General features: G+C 41.6%; 1 protein-coding gene and 1 long non-coding RNA gene across 4 annotated transcripts in view; one reads left to right on the forward strand and one right to left on the reverse strand.

The window, feature by feature from the left end:
• Positions 1–20,490, forward strand: part of NPNT (nephronectin) — a 94,944-nt gene that overhangs the window by 48,605 nt on the left and 25,849 nt on the right. For 2 of the 3 annotated variants that reach the window (XM_048846650.2, XM_048846651.2), the window contains 5 exons: positions 9,771–9,890; positions 10,736–10,855; positions 12,158–12,292; positions 13,250–13,372; positions 17,667–18,125. In XM_048846650.2, coding sequence (XP_048702607.2) covers positions 9,771–9,890; positions 10,736–10,855; positions 12,158–12,292; positions 13,250–13,372; positions 17,667–18,125 — 957 coding nt within the window. Of the gene's footprint in view, positions 1–5,714; positions 5,808–9,770; positions 9,891–10,735; positions 10,856–12,157; positions 12,293–13,249; positions 13,373–17,666; positions 18,126–20,490 lie in introns of all 3 variants that reach the window. The other variant, XM_048846653.2, reaches the window with a different exon arrangement.
• LOC142071850 (uncharacterized) lies at positions 64–10,764 on the reverse strand. Its single transcript, XR_012668058.1, has 2 exons — positions 10,681–10,764; positions 64–3,171 (listed from the first exon to the last, which is right to left on the reverse strand). It is a non-coding gene; the product is annotated as an uncharacterized LOC142071850 (long non-coding RNA).

Consider the following 20,490-nt stretch of genomic DNA (forward strand, 5'->3'; position numbering starts at 1 on the left):
AGAACTAGTCAAGTTATTGCATTGGCACAACCAGTAATCAAATCACAAAGCTGACACAATACAAATGATTAAATGATTTATTTAATCTTTCTACCCCTATGCATTTACTGAGCAGTTTATACTTTCCCTTGTGGAAAGACTAGGTTAAGGGTTAAATCTTTATGGATCCCAAATAACTCAAGATGAGCAGTGCAAATGTATTAATTGGTTCACCACTTCATCGATGGAAAGTGGATATACACTAGCCTTTGCAAAACCTGAGCAGATTTACCACACACTTCAGGGAAGCTCACTGGTAAAGATAAACAGTTACATTTATTGGCTACAAAAGATAGATTTTAAATGACTGTAAGTATTAGGCAAAAAGTCAGAGTTAGTTACCAAAAGAAATAAAATATAAGCACGCAGTCTAAACTCTCAACCCTATTTGACTGGGCAACAACTATACTAAGCAATTTTTCTCATGCCAATGGATATTGCAGTCCTTAATATGCAGATTTGTCCCTTAAATCTGGGCCAGTCTCCTCTGTTGGAGTCTTCTTCTCAGTGTCTTTGTTGCTTGCAGCATAGGTGGGGGCAGGAGAAAGGCCAAGCATGGGGCCCCTGTGTTCTGTTTTATACCCTCTGTCCCATGTGCTTGTAGAACACAAGTCCAGGCATGTCTCATGGGCATTGCTGAGTCCCCAGGCAAGGTTGAACAATTCCCCTGGTGTGGGCTCATGCAGGTGAGTCATTGAATTGTAGCTCCCTTGCTGGACGATGGCTGTAGATGGGTTGTTTGACACCCTGCCTGGACGTTGGTTACTTTCCTTGCTGTTGTCTCTAGGGGTCTAATATCTGGCTGATTCCCCAACTGACAGCATGTTTTAGTGACAAGCTTACAACACAATTCTCATAACTTCATATTCATTAATGATATACATATATGGATAGAAAAATGACTTTCCGGAGATCATAACCTTTCCCCTGATACCTCACATGGCCTGCTTTATATGCAAGATCACAATCATATATAAATGAGGAATACGGGGGTTGCAGAGTGCTCCCCCGAGGTACAAAAATGTCTTTGCTTCACACACACACACCTCTACCTAAAAAGGCTAAGAAAGTATTTTTTTTATGGCAGGCATCCTTGCATAGATGTTCAAATGTCCTGCTAAGGAGACAGAAAGTATAAGGTTACTTATAAAAATAAGTGTGTGCTCTTTAGCTTATATGTCTTTGAAGCTTCAGAGTCAGTTAAAAACTGCAGGTTGAGGAGCCAGGCAATGACTTCTAGCTCAGGTACCATCATGCTAGCGGACATCATTCTTGGGTTAGTTGGCTGGTCTGCAATGTCTTTGTCTCTGCTTTCCTCGAAAGGTTAAGTATGAATATCAGACATAGTAGCGGTGTTGTGGTGATCTCAAGAATAGCACACTTTTTCCTTGTTTGCCTGGTCCATTGTGGGTGAAACTCAGACTAGTATTGTCCCACTGGACTTCCTGTTGTGACCTTCTGACTGAATCAGGGGATCTGCATTGTCCGATTCTGATTAGGTGATGTCAGTATGAATCTTAGTCCACTTTGGGGTTTCTCCTTTTAGGGTACTGTTTCTTAGTTACATCCACAAGACTGTGCTTTTCCACAATAAGAAACACTGAGGGAATAAGAGGAGGTGAAAACTCTTATCAAGATGATTTCACCCCCTTGTATTTAGGTGAACAGCTGAGACTCTTCAGTGGCCTCTTGACTGTTGTCTTCCTGGTCATAACATTGTCCTTTGACTTACAAAAGTACAAAAATAGTTCCTTACCCATCCACACATCCCAGCTTATGCTTCCTCAAAATGGGCAAGGCCTCATACACAAAATAAACATTTACTGAACTGTTGCCACCTCAGGGATACTGGATTAAAGGTTATTTCATTCTATGAAGGCTGAGAGTCAAGCTGCTTCAAAGCTACTTATTAAATCCATTAACATAAACTTATTAAATATATAATCAATTAAAGTATTTCCTTGATTTCTACAAGATTGTATGTCCACACTACTCTGATGCTGTGATCTGAATATGCAGCATCACTGGCATCATTAGTGTTTTCAAGCAGGAGAAGCAATTTAGACAACACCTATTAAAAGTAGACTAGAACTCTCTCCAATCTAACTTGCCCTATTTTTAAGATGTTTTACATTTTATAATTTCCAAATTTTAAGGCCATATCTCTAAAGTCCTGCAGTCATTATGTGATTTCAGTTGACGTTTTTCACAGGTAAAGGCCTCAGTTCAGGAAACCATTTAAGTATGTGGGTAAATTGAATTAAAGTCAATGGAATTTAGCACCTCTGTGACATACAATCCAGACTGATGAGTAATTGCTCTGTAACCAGGGGTATCCTTTAAAATGCCTTGCTGCTCACAAACAGTCTCCAGCATGAACACACTCCCAGCTATGTCTGTGTGTCTGCTGCAGCCAGCCAGCCACACCTTGGCTCTCACCAGCCTTAAAAACTACCACAGGGTTACCCCAAATACTCCCGATCTCAGATTTCCCCCCCCGAAATGTATGTCCTGTACTGCACAGCGCTCTCCTGGAAAGTGCAAATATACTAAGTCCATTATTCCTTTAAGGGAATAATATACACACAACTTGTTGCCCCAAATGGAGTTACTCAGACACTTCATCTTGAACATAGTTAATTAGATAAAACAATAACATAGGTTTATTAACTACAAAGAGATATTTTAAGTGAGTACAAGTAATAAGATATTAAAGTCAGAAGTGGTTACAAGAAAAATAAAGATAATGTGCTTACTGGTGCCTAATGTAATGAACTGTATTAGATTCAAGCAAAGTGTGTCACCATAGCAGATTACTGACCAAACTCTCAGATCAAGACCTTTTACCCAGAGTCCAACCATTGCTTTGTCTCTTCAGGTGCAGTGAATGTGATGGAATGAGAGAGAGGGGGGCGCATGGGTTGTTTGACCCTCCTTTTTATAGTTTCAGTCCCCTGCTTGGAAAAACATTTCTAGTTGAGACCAGGAGCCAAAGAATCTATGTGGAAGGATAGTCCCGTCTGGTTTTTGCACCTGTTTGAACTTCCTTTGTCTTCCCTTCATGCTTGTTGACTCTGTTTACTGCTTAAATGCAAAATAAGCAGAGCACACATTCCGTTGTTCAGGACAGACCTGTGGGGTTTGGAACATGTGTCAATAACACCATCCAGGGAAACCTTATAACTTCACATACAATGTTGCCACATATATTTTACCTGGACAATACTGACCAGCAAATTATGAGTTTTCAAATGACACTTACAAGGCATACTTTGTATGAAGATCATTAGAAGAGTGTACAGGATGTGAATACAGGAGTGTTTTCTGTCACAAACTCCTTAAAGTTAAGCATATACATATGTGCTTTACTGAATCAGGTCCAAAAGATGTAGCTCCTGGCCCTTTACAGAGGTAGTGAGGTAATTTCGGCACCAAGCTTAAGTTATGATAGTGAAATAGTTTTTATTTTACTGACAATTTTTAATGCACATGTTTTTAATTGAAATATTCTCTCCTGCAGTGTTGTTAACCCAAAACTACCTAGAACACAATTCATAATTAAAAGCTGAAAACCATGTTTTTTCCTTCTTGCTAAATTACTATAGCCGCAGTTTTAAGAGTCTTCCATTCATGTAACTGACCTCCAAAAACGCAGAGAGATTTATATAGCACAGAACATTACACACAATTATAATACAGGACTTTTATTAAGTTGTGAAGACTAAGGCATGTATGTATGCAGTAATATGTCATAGACAGTCACAGTCATCCTCTCCAGTTGTCTAAAATGATAGAAAAATCTTTATAGCCTTTTTTTCTGAAAAAGCAGATGGGGATGTTGTAGGAAACAGCCAGGCTGTTATTCAGAATTGTATCCTCTGATGTTTACTAATCCTTCTATGGCACACTGATTTCTAAATATATTTTTCTTTTAAAATATATTCTTTTCAGATTTGCTAATTCTTTCCTGACAGACTTCTTTGGAAATAAATGGTTCCCCCCCTTTCCTCTCCCGCTCCTTATTTCTGCTCTTATTTCCCCTCTTCTTTTCTTTCCACTCCAGTCCAACACTCATAAGGATGGCATGCTGTGATTTTACTATTTTGAGTACGCTGTGTTGATCACTTTAGAGCGTTACCTAGAGAGTGTTCAGTACAGTTTTAGATGCACAGTAACATATATTAGCTTTATAGTATCGTATGTATGGTACACAGACCACCTCAGGCTTTGGTGTCCTGAGCTAAAACAGTGTTGGACCTGAGAAACCGCCCAGAAACCCTGGATGCTAGATGAAGTATGGCAGATGGTTTGGTGGGCGGCCCTCTTGTCTCTTAGTATTGAGCCAGTGTTCCAGCATGGTACCAGTGACACTCTGTTACTGGAAGTGATACGTAAGGTTTTCAAAATTGCCTAACTAACTTACAAGCACAAGTCCCATTGTCCTCCTGAGTCACTTAGGCACTTAAGAAAATCCTACTCTGTCTTTTTGTTGAATTGTAAACTGAAGCCCTGTTCATAGCATTTTTCAAATCACAAGATTAGGATCATTAACACAGTGTCCTAATCAGATTGCAATTTGAATTACAGCATTCTGCCTGAATAAAACAATTCCCCTTATGTTTCCATTGAAGATATTTCAATTCCCATCCTACAATAAAAGCATTATTGTGCATTGTTGCTGGCATAGACGGTCTGATGCACTCATCTCCAGGGAAAATATATATATCTCCAGGGTATAAACCACTTTTGGTTTTGTCTAGATGAAAGTCACTATATGAATACAAGGTGTTACTGCTGTTATTAGATGTTATATTTAATCTATTCAGTACCCTCTTACCTCTTGTGAACCAAGTAAAGGATCACCTGAAATCTCATAATGAGATGCTGAACTTAACTGACTGGTTACATCTGAAAGTCACCCTTCCCAGGGGCATTGGAGCATAACCTTTAACTTCTGCTTTAGTTCATCAACACTAAATTACAGTTGCCTGGCACCTTTGTATGAGTGTGTTGTTAGGAGGTTAAATTGAGTTGGTAGCTAAATTGCAATACCCTTGTACTAGCGGTAACAGAGTGCTCCCCATTGTTTATTTTGTGACCTTCGCACTTCAGTTTTGTTTTTTCAACCTCATTTTGCAGTTTGGGTCAGCGTTTGAGATAGATGGTAGCTGGAGATAGTTAAAAAAGGAATGCTGAAAATTTTAAAAAAGTTTACCAGCTTTGTAAGCTAGATGTGAAACAACCAGCATATTTTGCAAAACATATTCTTCAAAAATTTGCAACTAGCTCTATAGTGGTAGCTGTTTTCCTGGCCTAATACGTGTTGTGTTTGCTACTTAGTGAATTGATATGTAGTACAAGTTATTAAAGACTCTCAAATTTGTGTTATCAATATAAAATGTTTGCAGTGTTTTCTGTGAAAGGTGATGTATTACAGTAGACAAAGGACGGTTTTCTATATAAAATTAAAGAAATACAGTAGCATGTGTTCTACAACTGATTTTCTGAATGCTATTGTTCCAGGACCAGCTTACAAACATAATGTACATCTCTTTTTTCTTTTTTTTAAATGCAGCTGATAGTCTGCATTGATGGTTTTTGACATAATAAAGTAATACATCATTAGAGGGATTTGGCCTTTTGACTATTATTATGCCTTTTCCCCCTTCGTGAAGCTGAGCATCTGTATACAAGCCCAACTGTTCGGCACAGTGAACCACCTCTGTTTCGCTCCCTGGATCATCATGCAACAAATGTGCCTTCAAGGGGTGAGAAAGTCCTTTATTTCAGGTGGTGTGCTCCTTCCACCTGCATGGCTTTATACGATAATAAGAAGTTCTTGCAAATGTACTGAAGTACGATGAATTAATGGCTGCCATGTGAAAGCCAGGCTTGCAGTATCATTGGCATGCAAAGCAAATATGCAGTTACACTTCCTTGATGCTGTTATTGCTGTATGCCTGTATTCTGAAAAGACTTGACTCTTGATAATCTTTTTAACTTCCTATTGTTGTTTCTTTTCTGCTTTGTTCTTTCAGGATTTGCTGATTTGCTTTTTCTAAATTCCTTTCTATACCAGCATAGCTAGGTCACTGTAGCTATGCTGCTATAACTCCTTAGTGTAGACACAACCTAGAGTTTTCCTACCAATCAAAGGAACCCCACGTCCCCAAACATAAGTATCTTTCGTCAACATAGGTCCATGTGCTGGGGTTAGACTGGCGCAGCTACGGTGCTTGGAGCGAAAACTTTTAAGTGTAGATCAGACATAAACCAAGAGCAATGGAAATTGTTTATCAGGTTCAGGTGAAGATAACAGTGTGATTTATTTTCCAGCTTTGTTTCAGAGAAAGACCATTGTTAACTTCAGAGTTTGGCTATTATTGTATTGTCTATTAGACAAATGGTGTGATTTGAATAGACAAGTCTGAGGGTGTGCAAATCTGTGCACACTCTCTCTCTTTTAAGTGAAACTGATGACATACTGAAAATAAAAACTGATCTTTTTTTATGTATAGGTGATGAAGGCTTGAGTATTTTATCAATGGCTTCCTGTTCTAGCTTAATCTCAGTAAATTCAATAGTGAATATTTGACCTCTGTTCAAAACATAAAAACATATTCAAAACATAGAAACAAAAGTTTGAATGTTATACAAAAGAATGCTAGGCCTTTGTTGGGATTCTGTGAAGGGGCTAATTAAAGAAAACTAAGTACAGTATTCAGCATAATCTTGAGGAAAGAAACATGCCTGCATACAGAAAATCAGTCTTTATCCAAGGTGATGCCTCAGAGCAATGCCCCTACACTAGTTAAACAAGTCACACCCAGATGTACCGTACACCAACATTTGTCCTTCCACTGTTTTTACATTTTACATCTCTCTCCTTTTGAAATGTAATATTTATGCTCAGCAGCCTGCACTTATGTTCTGGACCTGCTTTCACAAGCTCCTCCAATACCCAACCTGCTTTTACATTTAGCACTTTTTAATATGTTACTTGCAGCTAAGAATGCTATTTTTGTATTGACTGTATAATTACAGCACTTAAGTTTAAGTGGTTTAATGGTAAAATTGTCTAGTTTGGAATAATGAATGAAGATCTCTGTCAGCAGTATAATGGGACTTGTTAAACGCCTCATTTGATGTTGATGCACCTTGTATTTTTAATTCCATTATAACTTTCTTAAGGAACAAAAGGAGTGACGTTATATTAAAATAAAAATAACGTCCAAGTTTTGTTTATGGAACGTTCTGATTTTAAAACCTTTTACCTTTCAATCTTTTAGAGGAAAATTCTGCTGTTTTCTTTTTCCCTTTTGATGGAGGAGTATTTATTCTAAGTGAGCTATCATTATAGACACTGTTTGAAATGCCAAATTGATATCTCTAGATAAGTAACCTGACCTTTTCTTAAAACCACCAGATGTTTGCAGTATATTCAGTGTGTTGCTATAGATGACCCTTTAACTGCTAACATTAGCCTGAACCTGTTTAAGAATAACATGACCTTACATAAACAACAAAAATATAAAGCATCTGAAGATGATGGAGAATGCTAATAGCAGGAATGTTTCTGAGATGTAAACAGGTGCCAGAGAACAGGGATGCAATATGTATGCACACTGGCTGATTCATTTTTCCTCTTGCCCATATGCAGAATATCCATAAACTTCTGGAGAAGGGCATGCTGTTGCACGTAGTCTGAGTGTGGAGCTATATAAAGAGAACCATCATTGTGTTAATAAAAGATTTTATGAAGAACCAAATGAACCTCCCAGTGACCGTTCACCTAGGAAATTGAATATTACATGCTGTGGTGTACAGAGTATATGCCTATCTACACTGAAATTGGGAAAGAAGCTACAGTAGTGTTGGCAAAGGGGGGTTGAAAATGCTACACCTGGGAAAATACAATTGGACAGTAGATCTGTTAGTAAGCCCATGGAGCAGCACACTGTAACATTTTAGCCTATTTTGAAAGCACTGGCTTGCAGTTAGGTAATCAAGGTGATGACGAACACTTTCCTTCCCACTAATACTGGGAGATTTTGTAGCATGAGTTCAGATTAAAGGATTAACAACAAACTATCTCTCAATAGCAAAGCGCAAAGGCAGAGGGGAAAAACATTTTTAAATCTAATGGAGCTGTACGAAGGGTCTTACTTTGGCTCTCCTTTGATGTTGAACCATTAGCATGACAGCCATGCTACCACTGAAACAAATCTGCATCTTTGTTTAAAGACCAGGCATCTTCCAAGTATTTACAGCATGCTTATCAAGATCTGAATCGAAAGCATTCAAAACCGATACTGGGACTGCTTTCACATGCAGAAGTGGAATTAAGGCTTGGTCTACACTAGCAACTTATGTTGGTATAACTGCGTTGCTCAGGGATATAGAAAATCCACACCGCAGAGTGACACGGTTATACCAATTTAACTCCCGGTGTAGACAGAGCTATGTCAATGGGATGGCTTCTCCGGTAGCCATAGCTACTGCCTCATGTGGAGGGGAGTACCTATGCCAACAGGAGAAGTCCTACCATCAGCATAGGACTTTGCTTCTGATAAATTAACAAGTTTTAAGTGAAATTGTGTGATTCACAAATGAACAACCTGACTATTTTGAGTAACCAGGTGCTTAGCCGGTATAGAGCAGCATAGCTACATAGACTTCATCAGAACTATATCGTTTCACATCAATTGAGGATCTGGCCCATAATGTACAGTACTTTAAATCAGAGAGATTTACAGGTCAGTAACAAGCCACAATTTCAACCTGTAATTACATAATAATTTACCAATTAGATTTGTAAGTAGGTTTATGAATAACAGGGTTTGTTTTTATTTTTACCCTTTTAAGATGTAAATTGTGGGCCATGCATTATTAGTTCTGTACAAAGTCAGTACTCCCTCTCATACCACCAGCATATCTGTGCTTTCTCACTGAATTTGAATTTTGTGGGCATTCATAGTTCAGTCTTTATTTTCCGTTACAATTTTTTTGTTAGCTAGAGCTACAATTGTGGGTTGAACATTTTCATAATGTGTAATTCATTAGTTCCTTGTGTAGTCCAGTTTAAACCTGAAATCCAAAATCACAGGTAATCTTTAACACATACATTAGCAATGCCAAATACCTTCTTCAATAGATAGGTAAAAATATACCTAGCTTCTTCCTCCCCTCTCCCCACGCAGCCTTTTACATTTTACATTTACAGTACTCAGACAACGTATTGGACTGACAGGTCTAGATAATGAAGTGCCAAATGTCTCCCCCAGATTGGTACAACAGTGGCAATGTCAGCTTTCCCATGCTGTCCCACTAATTTCCTCAAGCAATCTAAAGGGAATACCTCTAGAAAGGAGATGGTAATTCAGCCTCCATACACATTCAGTCAATGTCGTCTCTGCTGAAATTCCTGTTACTGCCAGTTAATGCTAATAGTGCCAGTTAGTGCCATTTCTGAGAGTGGAATTTGTAATGTGGACAAAAAGGGGAGTGGATTAACTGGTAAATGAACCGAACAACATTATTTACTTCACGTGGGGTACCGAACAGTGCTCACGTAGCCAAATCTGATCATAGTTGAGATGAGCTGGATATGAAAGACTCATCCCTTCCCCCATCTTTTCTCAACTTTTAAAGTACTAGAACAACTTTAAATGCTCCTTTTTTGTGCGTAATTTGTTTGTTTGCTTGTTCTCTCCTCTCCTTGTTAATTTCAGATCTAAACGAGTGTGGATTAAAGCCTCGGCCATGCAAACATCGATGCATGAATACCTATGGTAGCTACAAATGCTATTGTCTGAATGGATACATGCTTATGCCAGATGGATCATGTTCCAGTATGTCAAGACTCCTTAGCTTTCTTTTTTCAAACTCCAGTTAATATTTTTTAATCCCTTGAGGTGCTCAGTAAATATCTACTGGACAAGGATCAGTCCCAAGACAAAAGCCTCCTCGTTCTGAAAATTGTGAATCAATCTGGTAAAATTAGACTCAGACAAACAATAATAAATAATTTGATTTTTATTAGTTATATTACCCATTTTCCCAATCTGTTCTTCAGCTGTGTAAATCGCTGTTATTTTGCCTCTGGGGATAGGCACTTGCTGTGCTCTCAGCAGCAAGACGTGCAATGCTGCTATATTATGGCCACATACATGTAAAATTGTTAAAGCAACAGATGCCTGCTGGCTCCACAGTGTACCACTGTCCTGTGATCTTACTAGAAATCCAGTTCCTCCTCTCTCCCATAAAAGTAGATATTTTGAGTATATGAACAGAGAAGGAGCGAAAGACAATAACCTTTAATTAAAGATATTAAACAGGCTTCACTGCAGTCAGGAGTTGGCATTTTTAAACGAGTCCATCCATGAAGGATTTTTAGTGCATATTGGGGTTTATTTTCAGCATGGGAATTGTGTGCCACAACACGGCTAGCTAAAATCTGTACTCTATGACTTAATGTCTCTTATAAATACAATTTGTGAAATGAGGAGCACAAATTTACAGCATATATATTTGCTTTTGAAGGGCCTAACCCAACTCCTGTTACAGTCCGCAGGAGTCTTTCCACGGACTTTCATGGTAGCTGGACTGGACCTTAATGCTCCAAAGATTTCAACGACTTACCTGTATGATTCTGAGTCCTTATATTTGGTCTAAATGTGTAACTGTTTCTCCCTAGATGCTCTTTCTTGTTCAATGGCAAACTGTCAGTATGGCTGTGATGTCGTGAAAGGAGAGGTACGCTGCCACTGTCCTTCTCCAGGCTTGCAGCTAGGGCCTGACGGTAGAACCTGCATAGGTAAGTTATTAGTCACGGTTACTGATTTCACTGTTTTCCTCAGGATGTTTTCTTCTTGAACCAAAACACAGTTTCAATGAATTTATCACATATATAGGGAATACATCATAGTAAGGTGTGGTGTAAAGATTTATTGGCATGAATTTGGATAGCCATGTTACTCAGATTTTCTCAAACCAGTACCAGTCATGTATTCTGTGTATGTCGTGTTACAGAAATAATATTTTCAGAGAACTTTAGAGAGTTAAAAAAATTATTGGGACTATATTTTCATATCCCTTTGCCTGTAAAATCAGGTGCCATAGCTAAACTGTGCAGGACTCAGAGGGAGCAATAAAACCTCTATAAATGACTTGAAGCAGCTTTTCTAGACATAAAAAGTCATGGTTTTAAGGACCAATATTTTGAGCCCTTCCAGAGATAGAAGCAAGTGCTGTGCATTCCACAGGGAATCTGGGAATCTTCCCTCTTCAGTAGTGTAAAGCTCCCATTTGTAGCCAGCAGGATATCAAGACATCAAGGAAGGACAGCTTCTCCACATATGCGGTGGTGTAGATATGATGATAGCCATGTATCTCTTGAAATTTACTGTACTTGTATAGTATAGAACAAAATATATACACACCTGTTCAAGGAGGACTAAGTTTCAAAACATTTTGTGTCTGAATGATATTTCGGATATGTTTATTATTTATTCTACTTACCTGCAATTCAATGTATTATTTATAGTTTACAGCCCATTAATTAAAGGCTCCCAGTGCTTGAGAAATTAAGTACTACTCTGGATGTTTGAGATATGTGTTTGGGGCATGTCCCCAGTTTGTTTCTGCTTTACACCATCATCCTTGATGCAGAGTGTGTAAGTAACCATTTTCTGTCCAAGGAAAACCGCCCACTACACCCTTCAAAATCTGTCCGTATTTCTGGGATTCTCTCTACAACCTTGAGCCAGCTAATATAAATCAATCAGAACAGTCAATGTAAAGTAAGGCTACTCTTGGTAATTTCTAAACTTAACTCCCACCAATCTGAGCATAATGTCTATCTCTTTCTTGCTGTGCTTTCTGTGTTGGCACAGGAGATGTGGGATATAGAGGGAGCACAACCAAAAACTGAATTAAGGTCTTCCATATGGTAGCGCCCAAGCATTGGTATAAGGCTACCAGACTGGGGCAAAGAGGAAATTTTAAAAAGATTTTTGACAGTTCAGATTGCAAATTCAATTTTTGAGAGTTGAAATCAATTTGAGGCAGATCATATCTTAGCTATATTATTAAGAATACAATTAATTTGTGTTTACAGACGTTGATGAATGTGCTACTGGGAGAGTTGTCTGTCCCAGGTTTAGGAAATGTGTTAATACTTTTGGAAGCTACATCTGCAAGTGTCATAAAGGCTTCGATCTGATGTACGTTGGAGGCAAATACCAATGCCACGGTAATAAAATCCATTTATTTCAGTGAGTCTTGCATGCATAGAGCACACATATGTTTCCTGTAATACTAATCCAAGGTTTATTATATTACTATATTACCTGGCTTATAGAGACTGTATTAATCACTTTATTATGGGCTGAAAACAGATTGCTTTAGTTTATCCTATATTAATTTTATGAAATAGAATTACATTGAATATGAAAATGAAAAAATATACATTTAAGCCCTGATCCTGGAAGTGGCTCAGCGTGGTATGATTTCTGTAGATTTCACTGGGGCTTCTTGCAAGCAGTTGCTGATCTGGGGCCTTAGTGAACTTCACTCATTTTTCTCAGTGCTTCAGCTGATGATCATATTAAAGAAAAGTGATGTTGGAGATTAAGTTGTATTGCTTCACATGTGACCATGCTTCCAGTTACTTCAATGTGAAGGCCCTGCACAGAGCACCTGCAGGTATAGGGACCTTGTTTGTGGCACTAGTATAGTGAAATAATATAAGATATTGTAAACAGTTTCCACCCTGGTATAATAGTGGTTAAAACACAGATATAGAGCAGGCTTAAGTGCTTTGTTGGATCAGGGCCTTATAAATCACGAGCTCAATTATTTCCCACCCTTACAGGTCACCTTTAAAAAGTGGTTACAGAAATTATAAAATTTACTTGTAGAAACTATCTGTTGCCACAGCAAAATATTAAACATGGTGATGCCAAGTTATATGCCTTATATAGGAGATTATTAGATGACCATAATAATCTCTTCTCGCCTTTTAAAATCTATGAAAAAGATTAATTTAGGATAAAATTCTCCTGGTTTCACTGGTGATACAATGTTATTGAATTTTAAAAATTAAGAATATTTTTAAATGATGACATCTGCTTATTGTAGGGGTTTTTTGGAGGGGGGAAGCATGTTCCTTCTCTCATGTGAATGACTTTTATATGATTTTCTGTTACAGATGTAGATGAATGCTCAATTGGCCAGTATCAGTGTGGCAGCTTTTCACGATGTTACAATACACAGGGAACCTACAAGTGTAAATGTAAAGAAGGATACAGAGGCGATGGAATAAACTGCCTACGTATGTAATGTGCTCTTTTTTCTTTTTCTTTTGGGGCTGGAGGGGTGTCATGAACCTCAAAGCCAAATACCAAGGCCATTTATTAGGAAAGCTGAGAAACATGGTAAATTTTGAGATGCAGTAGTATCAGTTTTCTCAATTTCTCTCAGCTGTTTTTGAAAGATAATAAAGGATCAGATATTGTATTCAAAGTTTTAGGAGTCTTAACATGCCTGGATAAAAATATCTTTCCTTGAGATCTTTTCGTTATTAGAAAGAAATCCAGTGAATCCTATTCACAGCCACATTCTATAAATGACTGTAATTGTTCTTGTTCTGAGCGAGTGCTAGAGTGTAATAACTGGGGTAAGGCCTGATCATATACTACCTCTTACTCTTTCTCCGTCCGTTGTATGCACTCTGTGAGTTCCGTGCCAGTCTCGTAGCTCAGCCAGACCCAAATGCTGAAGTGCTTAACTGAACTGGGGACTAAATTATCATTGTTTGTTGCATGCTACTGGATTTTAAAAGATATTTAAGTAATTAGGGGGGATTTTAGCCTTTTAGTATTTGGGGGACTTTATTAATGGATAGAGCTATTTCTGGCCAATTTGCTATTTCTTTATGTAAAATCAGGCATGAAAATGGTGAATAACAAATGGACGTACTCACTGTCAGATTGCGAAACCAGTGCTAAAGAAGGATACGATTTGCAGTTTGTGGGATTTACACGTAATCTTGATTACTGTCAGGTGGCAAACATGTAAGACTTTGAAAGGTCTGACAAAATAAATTAAGATTCACTGGAGACCTGGGTCCTTGGGGCAATCAACAGATGTCTCTGCTGATAGTACTAAATCTTTCAACAGCTTACAATACTGTAGATAATCAGATGGGGTTTGACTCTACTGAGGGACCAGACACTGGTGGATGAAATGCCTTTGAAATGGTTCTCTCAGACATCTCAGAGGGTTATGTTGGGCAAGAGACTGTCTCTTGGTGTTTCCACAGTTCCCAGCACAATGGGTACCCAACTTTCATTAGGGCCTTTGAGTGGTATGTAATATAAATAAATAATAAAATAGTAAAGCATACATGACAATTATTCTAATAATCACTCTTTTTCCCGAGTCACATACAAACTCTCACTTTTGGACACCAACCAAGTTAAATTTTGTCACTCTTTCTGATTGAAGATTCTGGGGCAAACTGTGAGACAATATGGTGCCATTATTAGGTACATGGCACTCTACATAATAGTGAGACTAGATAGCTCTAAGTCTCCTTTTTGGGGGCCAAGATTAGGGTGACCATATTTCCCTATGCTGAATATGGGACACCTGGTAAAATTACTCATATTCAAGTGAGTTCAATGGCAATCGATCAGAACTATGCAGTACAAACGTTCAAATTAATATCAAGCTGACCGAGCCCCTGTTAAAAAGAAATACTGCATAGTTGGATTCTTTTTATTTACCTTCTTATCTTTAAGGCTTTAGGGTTCACACAGGGAGGGGTGACACACACACACACACACACACACACACCCCTACCCCCCCACCCCACCCACACGGGGAGAGGTGATATCTCTCTCACACATGGGGTGAGGGGGGTGACTGACCGACCCTGCCCTCCATGCCTGGCTGGATTCCAGGACAGACCCGCCTCTCCTAGTACGTGGCACCATGTCTTCCGAGGCAACATGTTGGGGGGCGGGGGGCATGCAGGGTTACATGCCCTCCCCTCCCCAGATTTCAGCCAGGCTTCACACCAGAATGTGGCCAGCAGAAGCCTTTCATCACTGTGTGGGAGGGAAGGGACAGGAGCTGCTTCCAGCCGCAGGGGAGGATGAGTAGGGAAGGGATGACGTGGCCCATGTCTTTGCAGAACTCCTCTCTTCTCTTCCCAGCCCCCTCCCCCGCCACGTGTGACTGGAAGCAGCTTGTCCCTTTCTGCCTGCATAGTGTCGAAAGGCAGCTAACATCTCCAGGCTGCTGCTGGCCACTGACATAACCCGTCCCCTATCTACAGCGTGGGCAGGAAGGGGTTAAGCCCTAAGGATGCATTGTGCACCAGGGCCCAGGGAACCTGACTGCAGGGGCTTCAGCAAACCCTCCAGAGAGGTGGCTCAGCAGGGGATGGTGCCTAGGGGATGTAGCAGCCCCACGTTCCCTGGGGGCAGGACCCAGGGCGGAGGGGTAGGGAGTGAAGAGGGTGCTAAGCCTCTGCCCCAGGGGCTGCTGTGGAGCCTGCAAGTTCGGGATGTGAACAGGCTAGAAATCGTTTCCACTCCCTTTCCCTGCCACTCCAGAGCTTAGCTGAGGGGTGTAGAGGCTTCCCTGTGCCAGTACTGTGCAGGACTTTGGTACAAGCAGGGCTTGGCTCCTCCTGGCCAGCCTGGAAGGAGTCTGCAGGCCAGGCTGTTGGTGATCTGAGTACTCCGACCAGGGGCTTGTTGTCCGCACAGCCTTGGAAGCCGGATGCGCCCTGCTGATGGGGATATGGAGGAGAAGCAGGTCTGGGGGAGGGACGAAGGGGCAAAGCAGGGAGAGGACAGTGAGAGGGGGAGCATGTAAAGGGCTGATGGGTGGGCAGCGCAGGTAACATGTAACTGGCAGCTGCTTGAGGCCTGCCCGCACTCATCAGCCACCACAGCGCACAGCCAGTGCTGGCCAGAAATGGGACAGGGGGGTAGGGTCCTACTGGCTGAGAGCTGGCATGTAGCAGGGGCTGTGCTGATGACCCGGCAGGGTGGGGGCGGCTGGCCCCATGCGCTACATCTTCACCCCACCACCAGCTTTGAGCCCCCCCCTTCCATCATTTGCCACTGGACCCCCCTATTCCCCGCTGGTGGGAGGGCGGCTGGTGAATAGGGATCTGGCCAGCAGCAGGACCCTCCAGTACTGATTGGTGGGGAGACAGAAAATACAGGACAATTTGCCCATTTTTAAGAAAAAATCAGGACACTTGTAGGAGGGCTTAAATACTGGACTGTGTCTTTAAAAATGGGACATCTGGTCACCATAGCCAAGATGACACCATCTTCTTGCTCCTTCCAGCTTTTGGCAGACAGGGGATCTGGATGAAAGTGGCTTAGGTTCAAGCTGTATAAAACAGAGTTGATGCTTATTGGCAGGAAGAAGCGTTTTGAAGAACTGGTGAAGTCTGTAACTATTCCTCCAATCTCTGTCCGCCCATGGTCAAATCTTGAGGTCTTACTAGACTCATCTCTACTCCAAGTCTCCAAGGTAGCAAAATTGACCAGAAACACTTTTTTTGGACTGGACAAGAGATTGAACTCTTTCTTCTTAGATGTGGACCTTTCTCTTTTGTTAACTCAAATCTAGACCTCTTCTATACACAATAGCTGCACCAGTTTAACAAAAATCATTTAAAAAACCCCCAACAATTTTAGTTAGTTCAGAGCAAACTCCTGAGTTTAGACACTCTTACATTGGTTTAGCTTGCACTTCTGAATTTACTAATGCGAATTACACCAATATTACCTGGATGTAAATCAGTTTGGTGTGTCTACCTAGGATTTTTACACCAGTTTTATTATATCAATTAAACGTAGTTTAGTTACACCAATGCAACTTTCTGTGTAAACCGGGACCTAGACTACTACAACATGTGGCACCTCAAATCAACTTTGAAAGCTTCTTGGAATGTAGTGCAGAATGTGTTTGCCCCATCTTTTGAGTGGGGCAGAATGATGTGAGTACTTTTTAGAGTCCCAATTATCTTGAAGACTCTCTCTGTCAGTCATAATCCCCTACATTCAAAGGTAAAAGACTTCAGCTATCATCCTAAGGGAGGTGTTTACAGAGGCAGAGCACTCAGTTCCCATAACTAGCCTCTGGAATTCACTCCTGCTTGGCTGAACAGATTGCTTATGAGAGCGTGCAAGTTTGGTCACTTTTAGAGCTCAACGTCAGATGTACCTGTCTGACCAGCTCTTTGCTACCTGTCCCTCCTGGCTAGGTTTTGCCACTTCTGTCCCTTAAAGTTATCCATTTTGGGGCTGCAGGGGATTGAGTATAGGCTCCCTATTTTGGTAATGGGTTGTCCTTAATCATTTTAACTACATAACTTGTTCTCAAGATACCATGATGAGAGGCACTTTATAAATGCATGTGATAATACAGGGGTATTAATACTAAAATCTGGGGGGATTTTTATGAGTGGAAAACCAAACAAAAGGAACTAATTTCAACAAATACTCTACATATATTCATGTGATATTGTAACATTTTAGTTTGTGCAGAGAGATAGTTAAATACCAATTGTTCTCCTATTTTCACTCTCTTTTCAGCTATTCCTAAAGTTATGATTGAACCATCTCGTCCATATAATATATTCAAGGGCAATACTACACTTCCGAAGGGCAGCAGCGGTATGACCAATAGGATTCCTGACATCAGAGGTACAAGACAGCCCCTGAGACCACCACATATACCAGCTATTATTACAGCAAGGCCTGCACCCAAGCCAACAGTACGACCTACACCAAAACCAACAATATGGCCTACACCCAAGCCAACTACTAGGTTTGTACCAAAACCGATGACAACAAGACCACCACTGAAGCCAGCAACAAGGCCTCCAACACCTCCACCATCTACAACATCAAAACCTGCACCCACAGCAAGAACCCCACATTTAACAACTGAAGACTCTTCTCTTGTTCCCACTGAAACTACCTCTCCCCAAGGAATTACAGTTGACAACAGAATACAAATAGAACCTCAGAAACCACGAGGGGACGTGTTTAGTAAGTACACCTATATGCTATTTCATTAATAGGATGTGTAAATTGCAGGTGAAAGGAAATGTTGCATTCTATTGTCTTCAGAGAATTATTTTCATAGATGGCATGTAGGATATGAAATTGCAAATGGTGACATTGTGATAGCCTTTACCACTGCAGTGCCGTATGGACTTTTGCCATTGGACGTTGCGTGCCTCTGTGAATATGAAGTATCTTGTACCGCTTGTTATCCTATTGAAATATGTGCCATATTAAACCTACATGGCCATACAGATCACCACTCACTTTAGCATTCAAGGGTTAACAGGCTTTCAGTTCAGTCCCCTGGCCTAGCATTGTTGAGGTCCATTGTTCTCCTTCTGAATATTTTAGACCAGGGGTTGGCAACCTATGGCATGTGTGCCAAAGACAGCACGTGAGCCCATTTTTAATGGCACGCTGCTGCCTGCCGGAGTTCCGGCAGGCAGCAGCGTGCCGTTAAAAATCCGGCCCAGCCTGCTCTTCTCTGCACCCTGCCCCCTCCCATGGGGGCAGGGGGCAAGGGGCAGAAGCTTGATCCTGCCGGCTCCCCTGCCTCTTCCCACAGTGTGTTGGGTTCCTGCTCCTCCTTCTCCTCTTGTCCCTCCCTCCCTGCTGGCCCTTGCGAGGGAGGGGGTGGGGGAGGAGCAGAGTCAGAGTGCTGACTGCTCCCTGCGGAGGCAGAGAAGAAGCGGGGGCAAGGCCTTGGGGAAGCGGGGCATATCCCCTCCAGCCCCCTGCCGTGAGCACCCCACGACCCCAGCCCTCTGCCCTGATCCCCCCCCCACACACACCCAGCCCTCTGCCCTGAGCCCTGCAGCCCCGCACACCCCCAAGGCCCCTGCCCTGAGCCCTGTACCCCCCCCACACACATCCAGCCCTCTGCTTGACTCCTTCACCCCCCCCCCCACAACCCCAGCCCTGACTCTGGCACCCCCACACATACCCAGGCCACCCACACCCTATGCTCTGACACCTGCATCCCCCTCACATGCTCCCAGCCCTCTGCCCTGACTTTTGCACCCCCCCACATCCCCACCCCCAACCCTGAGCACCAAATGGGAGCTCCTGCACCTCCTCCCACCCCCACATTCCCACCTGCACCCCTCCCACCAAATGGGAGCTGCACAGGTAAGCGCTCCACAGCCAAACCTCCTGCCCCAACCCTGAGCCCCCTCCCTCATTCTAGCTCCTGGCCAGACCCTACACCCCAACCCCCAGCCTGCTCCTTCACCCCCAGCCCTGAGCTCAGTGCACTCCCACCCTCAGCTCAGTGCAAAGAGAGAGGAAGAGAATGGCCAGATCCAGGGAGAAGGTAGGTACCCACTGTGTGTGGGCAGGGCCGGGACCCCAGACTGGCAGCGGGCTGAGCGGGTCCGGCAGCTGGGATGCCGGCTGGCAGGAGCCAGCAGACGGAACCCCTGAGCAGCAGCGGGCTGATCCGCTCAGCCCACTGCTGGTCTGGGATTCTGGCTGCCGGCCCCTTGCCAGCTGGGGACCAGGCCGCAGGCCCCGCTCAGCCAACTGCCGGCCTAGGTGAACGGAACCCCAGACCAGCAGTGGGCTGAGCAGGCCGGCGGCATAAGATCAACATTTTAATTTAATTTTAAATGAAGCTTCTTAAACATTTTGAAAACCTTGTTTATTTTACAATACAACAATAGTTTAGTTATATAATATATAGACTTATAGAGAGAGACACACCTTCTAAAAAACATTAAAATGTATTACCGGCAAGTGAAACCTTAAATTAAAGTGAATAAATGAAGACTCGGCACATCACTTCTGAAAGGTTGCCGACCCCTGTTTTAGACAATAGGTTTAAAAGTTGAGATGTTGAGTGACTGCATGAATCTGAAAGAAACAGCACTTGCTGTATGAACCCCAGTAAGGCTTTGTGTGTGTTGTGTGGATTCATGTAGTAGTCTCTCTAATATTTACTGCTAACCCATAATAAAAACACACAAAAAATAATACTGAGGCTTGTTTTATAGAATGTGCCTACAAAAATCAGCTCATGATACTGAAGATGCTCACGGTGTGTAGAAGCGTCATTTTGAGAGCTTCCCTGAAAGATATTGCAGTATTTTTGTGCAAGCTTTACTACATACCACAAATGACATAGCTGATGCGTATAGTTAAACATGCCTGCCAAGAAATACTCAACACCCTATTTCATCTTTAGTATTGTGGCTGCAGTTAATTATAGAGATTGGGAGTGTGTGTTAGATCAGCCCTTTTCTTCAGCCAGTAAAGCTGCTCAAGCAGTATAGGAGGAAAACATTTACTGTTTCAGAGCAGGGGACAAGCACTTGTGGGGTTTTTTTGTTTTGTTTGTGATTCTGATTTC

The sequence above is a fragment of the Caretta caretta genome, chromosome 4 (assembly GCF_965140235.1).
Source record: "Caretta caretta isolate rCarCar2 chromosome 4, rCarCar1.hap1, whole genome shotgun sequence".
NCBI classification, from domain to species: domain Eukaryota; kingdom Metazoa; phylum Chordata; order Testudines; family Cheloniidae; genus Caretta; species Caretta caretta.